We start from the raw sequence: 12,040 nt of genomic DNA, 5'->3' as shown, positions 1-12,040 counted from the left end.
ATCTGCTGCTGATAGAGGCATGGATGACATACCAGCATTGCTATCTACTGCTGATAGAGGCATGGATGATATACCAGCATTGCTATCTACTGCTGATAGAGGCATGGATAACATACCAGCATTGCTATCTACTGCTGATAGAGGCATGGATAACATACCAGCATTGCTATCTACTGCTGGTAGAGACATGGATAACATACCAGCATTGCTATCTACTGCTGATAGAGGCATGGATGACATACCAGCATTGCTATCTACTGCTGATAGAGGCATGGATAACATACCAGCATTGCTATCTACTGCTGATAGAGGCATGGATGACATACCAGCATTGCTATCTACTGCTGATAGAGGCATGGATGACATACCATCATTTCTATCTACTGCTGATAGAGACATGGATGACATACCAGCATTGCTATCTACTGCTGATAGAGGCATGGATAACATACCAGCATTGCTATCTACTGCTGGTAGAGACATGGATAACATACCAGCATTGCTATCTACTGCTGATAGAGGCATGGATGACATACCAGCATTGCTATCTACTGCTGATAGAGGCATGGATAACATACCAGCATTGCTATCTACTGCTGATAGAGGCATGGATGACATACCAGCATTGCTATCTACTGCTGATAGAGGCATGGATAACATACCAGCATTGCTATCTACTGCTGATAGAGGCATGGATGACATACCAGCATTGCTATCTACTGCTGATAGAGGCATGGATAACATACCAGCATTGCTATCTACTGCTGGTAGAGACATGGATAACATACCAGCATTGCTATCTACTGCTGATAGAGGCATGGATAACATACCAGCATTGCTATCTGCTGCTGATAGAGGCATGGATGATATACCAGCATTGCTATCTACTGCTGATAGAGGCATGGATAACATACCAGCATTGGTATCTACTGCTGGTAGAGACATGGATGACATACCAGCATTGCTATCTACTGCTGATAGAGGCATGGATGACATACCAGCATTGCTATCTACTGTTGATAAGAGGCATGGACGGCATACCAGCATTGCTATCTACTGCTGATAAGAGGCATGGATGACATACCAGCATTGCTATCTACTGCTGATAGAGGCATGGATAACATACCAGCATTGCTATCTACTGCTGGTAGAGACATGGATGACATACCAGCATTGCTATCTACTGCTGATAGAGGCATGGATGACATACCAGCATTGCTATCTACTGTTGATAAGAGGCATGGACGGCATACCAGCATTGCTATCTACTGCTGATAAAGGCATGGATAACATACCAGCATTGCTATCTACTGCTGATAGAGGCATAGATGGCATACCATCATTGCTATCTACTGCTGATAAGAGGCATGGGTGACATACCAGCATTGCTATCTACTGCTGATAGAGGCATGGATGACATACCAGCATTGCTATCTACTGCTGATAGAGGCATGGATGACATACCAGCATTGCCATCTACTGTTGATAGAGGCATGGATGACATACCAGCATTGCTATCTACTGCTGCATGCTGATAGAGTCATGGACGACATACCAGTATTGCTATCTACTGCTGATAGAGGCATGGATGACATACCAGCATTGCTATCTACTGCTGATAGAGGCATTGGCGACATACCATCATTGCTATCTACTGCTGATAGAGGCATGGATGACATACCAGCATTGCTATCTACTGCTGATAGAGACATGGATGATATACCAGCATTGCTATCTGCTGCTGATAGAGGCATGGATGACATACCAGCATTGCTATCTACTGCTGATAGAGGCATGGATGAGATACCAGCACTGCTATCTACTGCTGATAGAGACATGGACGACATACCAGCACTGCTATCTACTGCTGCATGCTGATAGAGTCATGGACGACATACCAGTATTGCTATCTACTGCTGATGGAGGCATGGATGACATACCAGCATTGCCATCTACTGCTGATAGAGACATGGATGATATACCAGCATTGCTATCTACTGCTGCATGCATGCTGATAGAGTCATGGACGACATACCAGTATTGCTATCTACTGCTGATGGAGGCATGGATGACATACCGGCATTGCCATCTACTGCTGATAGAGGCAAGGATTATATACCAGCATTGCTATTTACTCCTGATAGAGGCATGGATGACATACCAGCATTGCTATCTACTGCTGATAGAGTCATGGACGACATACCAGCACTGTTATCTACCAGAGAGTCACCATGTTCTTGAGATATTTACCGGGGATATTTAAGTTTGAAAAATACACAAGTATGAGGAGTAGTACTCCAGGGCCCACATTATTTCATTTTAAAATCACTTATATGACATTTGTTTGGGGGTGCTATTTGTCAAATATCTAATTTTGAAAACTACACAAATATGGGAAGTGGCACCCTTGATGAGGCCTGAGGACTCACAATATGGAATTTTAAAAATATCCCAAAACAATGTGTATAACTTTAAGGTTGCCTCAAAAAACTGTTAAATTTAAATAAATAAATTCCAAGGGCATTACCAATCATTTGAGGTGGTACCTATCCGATAATTAGAGGTTAATGACCAAATATGATTTTGATGTAGTACAAATGACAAAAATAATAGTTACCAAAAATGCCCAGAGGATGATTTAAGGAAGCCCCATCATGCACTGTAAAAGTGTTGTCACTAAAGTTTCAAATTACTTTTCTTTTCAAATCCCATTGAATTCTGTGCAAAAGATGTTGTTTTAAAATTGTGTGTGTTTCATTATTATTTGGTCGATTTCAGAACAAAAGTGATGTATGCATAAATAATAATTCACATATTCTGTAGATAACATAAAATGTGAAATCGACCAGCATTTTGAATGTGTTTTAATTGTAAATATATCAGTCCAAATTAAAATGTAACCATGCACGTCTATGCAGTGGGCGAGCAGTGGTGTCATGTTCACTCACACAGCGATGCTAACAGCAAGTTAACCCAGTGGAGTGTTGGGTAGTATTTAAATCATCCTTTGAAACATGCCATAACTAAGGAGGGGATGGATGATGAAAGGAATGGAGACACAACCGGTGACAACTAAATAACAAAGTGAATCACAGCATACATTTCTGGATTACGTTTATTTATCATGTGTTAATACAAAAATAATGTGTGTACAGGTAGGGCCTACTACATTTTAAATGACAAACCCAAGCATACATTCTGAAACATTCATTTTGACTTCAATTTAATTACTAGTATTTTATTTCACCAAATTTTTTATATCTGTTTGAACTTTTTCTTTAATTTCAGCTCCAGATTTTTTTTAATTGAGTAGATTATGCTTGCCCAAACCAAATTGTACTCACATATTTAGCTTTCGCCTCCTTCGACGGAAGCTTGATCAATAAGTGAACGGCTCCACTGATTTTACCATGGTAATTGCTGCTGGTAGTCTCTTTCCCAATTGTTTCTTAAGGTCATGGAGGACTCGGGCTCCAAAGATACAGATACACTGAGAAAGCAGTGGCGCAGATCACTTTTGATCAAGGCCTCCGTTGAAGAAGGCGAAAGCTAAAGTATGCGAGTACAATTTGGTTTTGACAAGCATATAATATTCTCAATGAATTTGTACTACTAACCAACCAAATGCATCTGTTTCACAGAGATTTGAGCGACAACAAAAGACAATCGCCAGTAAGACAGCATGTTTATGGCAAAAACACAATATTTCACATACGCTTAATCCCAACTTCAAGTACATAAAAAATAGATATTCAACAACTTATCAAGGATATCTCAATATACACATTGATACATATATGTGACACGATCTGGTCCATAGGGGCCAAAGGCCGCAAATTTGAAACTGAGATAAAGGTAAAAATATGGAGTAAAAAACAATAAAATACATAATTAGACATCAAAAAACTTCATCACTTTAGAACCAAGTATGCTAGACCTTTGGTGTTTTCAGTAAATGATGGCCTATTATATGTATAATGTAATAATTACAGTAACTCAATTTTCAAAATGCCTCCTTTGGCCTCCATGGACCATATTGTGTCACATATCAAAATATTAAATATTAATTTTCAAATTCAAACAAAAATCTATAACCAGAGAAAATTACATCAAATCACAGGATGTAAGTTATACACATACATGTACCTTGTTTACATAACTCAATCAAATGTAGTTTTACTGTTCAATATTCATGTGAATTTAATGTGAAATCAGAAATATATACAATTGCAGGAAGAGTCACCATTTTTTGGTGAAGTTCCGACTTTAGTTTTTAATCAAAACAACAATTTATGTTCAATCATGTGAAATCGTAAATATATACAAGTGTAGGAAGAGTCACCATTTTTTGGTGAAGTTCCAACTTTAGTTTTTAATCAAAACAGTATTTATGTTCAATCATGTGAATTTATGTCAAATTGGAAATATTATATACAAGTGCAGGAAGAGTCACCGCTTTTTGGTTAAGTTCCAACTTAAATTTTTACTGACATTGATGGGGGAACGAGTCTGTTCGGACTTACAAATAACAAAAGACTGCAAAAGTGTAGAGAGAACCTATTTTATAAAAAAAATAAGGCATTATTTACATTGATCTAGCCATAAATAATCAAGGCGAATTTTGATCCCCGCCCCTTTATAATGCCCTGTTTTATTACCCTTTTTGGGATGTAAAACATTTTAACCACCTGCCGTATTTTCCAACCTTTTCCAACCACCAACACCCCTCAAGTATGAATTCACTACCATTACCTCCAAAACCATTACCTAAAGAGAAAATCTAAAACTTAAACAGGGCCTAGTGCAATTTGCATATCAACACATTCCTATCCCTGTATTGTCCCACAGCAAATAACCTGATAATACCCGATAATACAGTTTCATATACTCATAAATGGTACCAGAGTTGACATACTCAGGTTTGCCTACACCATCCCATGTATATTTGTAGACGCAACACGTCTCACCCTGATTACATGCAGCATATACCTCCCTACATTCCTAAACACTACACTACTGAATTCTCCCCCATCCGGTGACTCTATCCTACCAACATCTTGAGTAACACCATGGGTTTTTCATCACTTTCAATCTTGAATTTCTTGATCTCTACAATTGACTAATTACATGGACACGGATACACATACGTTAGCCATCGCAAATCACCAGCATGCTATCAGTAAAGGACTCACTAACTGTGACACCATGGATGCCCCTCATTCTCCACTCCTGAGTTGCCACTGTGTACGCCAGATGTGAGCTCTCTCATGTTACATCGTACACTTTCACAGTGATGCACAGCCAGTTGATCAGGTCTAATCATCTGACACGCCCTAACATCAGCAGCTGCAGGGTCTATGGTATGCATGTATTGCCACGTCATATCTATAAACAGGGTCTATGGTGTGCTTGTATCAAAAACAGAAAGCAGTGGAGCAGACCACTTCTTTTGATCAAGCCTCCGTCTAAGGAGGCAAAAGCTTAAGTATGTGAGATTTGCGAGTACAATTTGGCAGGGCCTCAGATTTGACGAGAATCACAGAATCGACTCTCGTAATGTATACGATGCTCGTAATATTTGTTGCGAGAATCTACTTCTTTTACTGAATCATGCAGTAAGTAAAGCGACTTGGATGTTTTTTGATTCTCGCAAACTGACACAAAATTGAGGCCCTGTTTGGTTTTGGCAAGCATTACTATTCTCAATGAATTTGTGCTACTAACCTACCAAATGCATCTGTTTCGCAGAGAGATTTGAGCGACAACAAAAACAATTACCGGCAAGACAGTATGTTTATGGCAAAAACACCTAAATTTCGCATACGCTTAACCCCAATTATCATATGCATGTATCATAAAAAATAGATATTCAACAACTTATCAAGGATGTCTCAATACACACATTAAGGTATATGGGGTATGAACGTTTGGACAGTATTTATTTTGGGACATGAGAGCACATCAGACATATCGAATTGCATTCTGAATACGAAGAATGTCATTCTGATATCAAATAATTTTGATTTTTGAAATTCGCAATTTAATACACATTTTATGGCAAATCATTAAAATTGATATTTTTGATATTTAACAGTACTTGAAGTAAACTTTATAAATCTGATGATTTATACTTAAAGTGTATTTAGGTGGGATGAAAAGCCGACGATCAATTGAAAATTTTGACCTTTGGTATTGAAGATATGGATTTTTCCCAAAACACCAAAAAAAATTAGGTCTTTTTGGGAAAAAAATCCATATCTTCAATATGAAAGGTCAAAATTTTCAATTGACCGTCGGGCTTTTCCTCCCTGCTACATACACTTTAAGAATATATCATTAGATTTATATAATTTACTTCGAGGACTGTATTATATCAAAAATTTGAAAAATATCAAAATTTTATAATTTGTCATAAAATTTGTATTATATTGTGATTTTCAAAAAATTAAAATTATTTGATATCAGAAAGACATGCTTCGTATTCAGAATGCAATTCGATAGGTCTGGGGTGCTCTCAGGTCCCACAAAAAATACTGTCGAAACCCAATAAACGCTCATTTTAGATCCCTTAATACATATCAAAATATTAAATATTATATACATTTTTTTTTTCATTTTCAAACTCAAATAACAATCTATACACAGAGAAAATATTACATCAAATTACAGGCTGTAAGTTAGGCCTAAAAAAAAAAATTGTTTGATTGGCGTAACCCGACCTACCATAAAATTAGGCCCTACCCTAACTTTTTTTATTTATTTTTTGCCTAAAAAAATAATAAAATTTAAAAAAATAAATTTAAATAAATAAATTTAAAAAAAAGAAGAAAAAAAGTTCCAAAGCCTTTATCAAACGACATTTACAGCTTAAAAAGTAAAAAAAAAAAAAAAAAAAAAAAAGAATCCCGACCTACCTACCCTAATTTTTTTTATGTTACGCCAATCAAACAATTTTTTTAGGCCTTATAAATGTACGGTACCTTGTTTACAAAACTCAATCAACTTTATAGTTTTACTTTTCAATAAAAAGAGTAATTTATGTTCAATCATGTGAATTTATATGAAATCAGAAATATATACAAGTGCAGGAAGAGTCACCGTTTTTTGTTTGTTTTTGGTTAAGTTCCAACTTAGACTTTTACGGACATTGATGGGTGAACATGTCTGTTCGAACTTACAAATAACAAAGACCGGAAAAGTGTAGAGAGAACCTATTTTACAATTTTTGCAATGTTTACATTGGATCTAGCATACATCATCAAGGTAAATTTTGATCCCCATCTCCCCTATAATGCACTGTTTTATTATTACCCTTTTTTTTTTTTTTTACATTTTCGCCCCCTGCCTTATATTCCAACCACCCCCAGGTATGAATTCCCTACCATTACCTCCGAAAGCTACCTGAAGCTAAGATCCAAAAGTTAAAAAGGGCCTAGTGTAATTTGTATATCAACACAATCCCATCCATGTACTGTCCCACAGCAAGTAACCTCCCCGAAGTCACTGATAATACCCGATAATACACTCTCATAATATCATACTCAAAAATGCTACCAGAGTTAACATACTCAGGTTTGCCTACACCATCCCATGTATATTTGTAGACACAACACGTCTCAACCTGATTACATGCAGCGTAGATCTCCCTACCATTATTCCTAAACGCTATGCTACTAAATTCTCCCCCATCCGGTGACTCTATCCTAGCAACATCTTGAGTAACATCAGATAACGCCTTCACTATCATTACCTTCCCACTCGCTACCACCAAGTAATCTGACGTGATTGTCATATCTGATGGATCTAGACCTATTTGTACATGAGATTGATGAGTAAAATCAGGTAAATTCCACACTATAAATGATGAACGGCGAGACATTGCAATGACAGCAACACTAGCATTAGCTACTATACACCATGGGTTTTTGTCATTACTTTGAATCTCAAATTTCTTGTTCTCTACAGTCGACTCATGTCGAGGACACTGATACACATACGGTAGGCCATCGCAGATCACCAGCATGCTATCAGGAGAGGATTCACTAACTGCGACACCATGGATGCCCCTCATTCTCCACTCCTGAGTTGCCACTGTGTACGCCAGACGTGAGCTCTCTCCTGTTACATCGTACACTTTCACACAGTGGCGCACACATACAGCCAGTTGGTTAGGACTAATCATCTGACACGCCCTAACATCACCGGCTGCAGGGTCTATGGTGTGCTGGTATCGCCATTTCATATCTGTATCAATAAATGGATGAAATTGATCAATGCATTAATTACTTTACATTGATATTTGTATTAAATCATGAAACATGTAAACTATATTCATTCATTACAGTTATGCAAGAAAACGAGGAAACATGGATTTTTTTATGCTGGGACTTCTCTACAGTGGCGGAGCATCATAGGGGCCCTCAATCGCTTTGAAAATTTTAGAAAATCCCATAGGAAAACTGCCCAATCGTGGTCAGTGCCCCCCTAGGATTACTCATGCTTCTGCATGGGAACATCCTCCTCCTCCTTTGGCTCAAATCAATATGTCCAATAAGGTAAGTGTGATACACAGTGACATCGCCCCGATATCTTCATAGTAGAAATCGCCATGGTAGATTGAATCCACAGCCACACATGGCTATTTTATTCGGACCTTATGAGATGCATATTATTAGCGAAGTGACCTGACTAAGGCTATGACAATAGACGGGGTAATTGATTTCTCGCTGTGTGAGCAAGCTTGTATACGACATTGCGGTCAATGGTTAATGTCTCCACTTGAGTGAGTGCCGCTATAGCCTGCTGCGCGCTGTAGTCCATAGGCCTACAGGACCAACGCAATATAAAATGAGAGTTTTGGTCAAATTTTGAGTTCAAAGCGCACAGCCAATTTTCAAAGCGCACGCTAACGACTATAATATCTGTTCAACACATATTTTCAAGTGTATGAGACCACATCTGGTTTCTTGAGAAAAATTTATTTACGGGAGATATTCATCATTTTCTAACCCAGTATCCGAAGATTTTCGTCTGATATTAAAATCGTGCATAGCAATTCATGTGTATCGATCCCGTGTATTCATTTTAATGTCTCTGCTGCACCAAATAATTATTAGCCAGGCGATGTCGGTGTGTGATACTGATGTCCAACACACGGTCATGTGCAAATAAAACACATGTCAAGACTAAAGTGGCAAGTTTTCTGTGATTTAAAACACCAAATTCCATGATTTTCCATGGGTGGTTTTAAATACTAAACTCTGTGATTTCATTATAGAAATTATGGAATGCCCTTGTGCTAGGTAGGCCTACAGAAGATCAGGGACAGACTTAGGTTTCAGTTTTCTACTGGCCCTCCGGGCCAGTGAAATGGCAGATCTAGTGGCCCTGCAATAAATTTACTGGCCCAGCTTTTTCAATATGTTCTACTGCAAAAAAAAAAAAAAACCCTAATTTTTTTCTTGGTGTTTTGGGGAAAAATCTATGTATTATCACGAATTTCAAAAAATCAAAATAATTTGAAATCAGAAGGACATTCCTCGTTTTCAAAATGCAATTCGATATGTCTGATGGGTCCCACAAAAAATATGTGGAAACGTCGCTATCCGAGCCCTTAAAGTCAAGCAAACCTTAACATTTGTTTTGTACTGACATGTACTCAATGTAGAGAGTGTAGTAGTCACTAAGACGAGTTCAGTCAGTAGTCCTGCCCAGTGGCGTAACTAGGGTTGGTAGCGCCCGAGGCAAGAAACAAAATTGGCACCCCTACCTCCCCCCACCCATAAATATCTTAGACGCGGGCAATGGCGTAACTCAGGGGCTAAGGATACATAATGCTCCCCCATTCTTGAAACAATTGCAAAAATTTGGACAAGTAAGGCCTATACACTAATTAATTTTGGTTACTAGATGTTGAATATCCATCTTAAAATGTTCTTTCAATTGATTTTGTGCAGAAAGTTTGACTTTCATCGCTTGGAGGGGCGCAGAATCGATGCTGAATTTGGCGCCCCCTAACGGTGGCGCCCGGGGCATGTTGCCCCCCTCTGCCCCCTGTTGTTACGCCACTGGTCCTGCCTTTTTTAGGTCAAAAGTTCACAAAGGTTCAACTATGCGGTATTTGCGGTATCGCTATCATCATCTGATAGAGCATGAAAGAGCTTGGAAGTAGTAGGCTACGTAGGCCTACTATCGCCGTAAAAAGCGGCCGTATATTTCCAACTTGCTAGCAATGCAAGAATAAGAATATAAATATACGAAAAATCATTGAATAAAGATATAAATTACAGGTGACAGGCGGAGCAGAAACTGTGTAAATAATGTCTATGACTGATTATATCTTGTCTCATATACGTTGGCTCAAAAATCTAGTGGCCCGCCGGAATAGCGTTGTTGGATGTTTACTGGCCCGACGCAAAATCCACTGGCCCCGGGCCACCGGGCCACTGCTTAAATCCGTCCCTGCAGAAGATGCGCACCGCTAAAAATCGGGGTAAAAAGAAGTTACTCGTATTATTTTTAGTTGTTTTAAGGTTGACAAACTTCATTTTCATTATTTTTACCTCACATTCTCATTATTTTTACTTCATTTTTATTTTCTCAAGGAAAAACATGTTTTCTACGAATTTCTGTGTTTTCTGTTTTTTTCTTAAATTTTTCTGTTTTTCTGTGACACAGAGAACTTGCCACTTTAGTCAAGACCACATGTATGGGATTAAGACCACTTACTTGATTCATCAACTGCCCTTGATGAGGTCACTGTATCACTCGCTGTTGCTGTAGCTGTATCACTGCTTGGAGTAGCTGTTGCTGTAGCTGTTGTGGTGTTGTCATGATCTTTGACAGTCATGGCTTCAACACGCCCCAAAAAGTCACTACCCACTCCACTGTCAGATGCAGATGACTCACTCTGCTGTACAATAGCTTTATCTGCTTTCTGATAATAGTAAACAGTGAAGTACTGTATTAAGTGAAATATTCGCCTGCAGAATTTGTTGGTTTTAAACCCCTGGGCTGAGCACTACCTGTCGATCTCACATTGCCTCTGATTGGTCAATTACATGATGTCTTCACTTTAATCACCAATCAGAATGGAGCTTTGCAAATAATTAATCCAAATTTTTTTGCATGGTGAAATTATTCTAACAATGTTGCTGATTGGTCCAATTGATAATGAAAACTTCTTTTTGGCCAATCGGCAGGTAGTTCTCATGGGGTTAAACTAAATTGAAAGTGTTGGGAAATGAAAAATATCAACAATTTTGGGTCCACTGGTGTTTGGTACAGCATTATGACCCAATTCAAGATCGACATATCACATGTATACATATTAAACTTGGGAAAGTTGCACATCATAGTCTTAGCTCTGTGTGCTCTTTTGAAACTCTTCTGAAGTAATCAGATGACAGGTTGCCATATTTTTCTGGTTTTTTTTACTTACTTGAATATCCAACTGCATCAAAAGAAGGGTGTCTTTGGCAATTGATCTGCAGTGGTGGCACCAGGAATTTTTTTGGGGGGCATTGTGGGGGGTGGGGGCAAAGTGAATTTCAGGGGGTCAAAATTGACTAATTTTATGCAAAATTGCTGCAACGTATGTAATTTTGGGTTTTTTCCTCAAAAGTGGGGGGGGGACAAACTGGAGGGAAAGAAAATAAATGTCCCCTTGCCCCCCCCTGATCTGACATTTGTGTATACCGACTTGCCGGGATTATGCACTTTCAGTTTCCCAAACGTTTGAAGGGGAATTATTTTGCCTACATGTACTTGTTTGGGGAGCACATTTCTTCAATATTTTGACAAGTTGACATACATTGTTCTAAATATTCTATAATATAGACCTTTTTCTCAGACGTCACCAATCAATCGATATTGGGGTCCAGCATTCGAGTCATCAGCACCCAAATGCAAATGCTGTGTTGGCGCGCGATCAACTTTGTGCCACGCTGGGCATCCTGCGCGGAATTGCCAGCTCGCAGTATGCATTTAGTTCGCCACGGTGTAAAAAGTAAACAAAAATGTGAAACAAAACAGATTAATT

At 38.4% G+C, this 12,040-nt stretch overlaps 1 protein-coding gene across 1 annotated transcript; it reads right to left on the bottom strand.

The window, feature by feature from the left end:
- Positions 1 to 7,345: 7,345 nt before the first annotated feature.
- Positions 7,346 to 11,284, bottom strand: LOC140135944 (uncharacterized). Its single transcript, XM_072157638.1, has 2 exons — positions 10,729 to 11,284; positions 7,346 to 8,244 (listed from the first exon to the last, which is right to left on the bottom strand). Exons 1-2 carry the CDS (start codon positions 10,847 to 10,849, stop codon positions 7,433 to 7,435), a joined length of 933 nt encoding a protein of 310 aa, XP_072013739.1. The 5' UTR covers positions 10,850 to 11,284; the 3' UTR covers positions 7,346 to 7,432.
- Positions 11,285 to 12,040: the final 756 nt, after the last annotated feature.

This window comes from Amphiura filiformis, chromosome 16 (assembly GCF_039555335.1).
Source record: "Amphiura filiformis chromosome 16, Afil_fr2py, whole genome shotgun sequence".
In the NCBI taxonomy this organism is placed as follows: domain Eukaryota; kingdom Metazoa; phylum Echinodermata; class Ophiuroidea; order Amphilepidida; family Amphiuridae; genus Amphiura; species Amphiura filiformis.
This window is presented reverse-complemented; position numbering and strand designations above follow the sequence as displayed.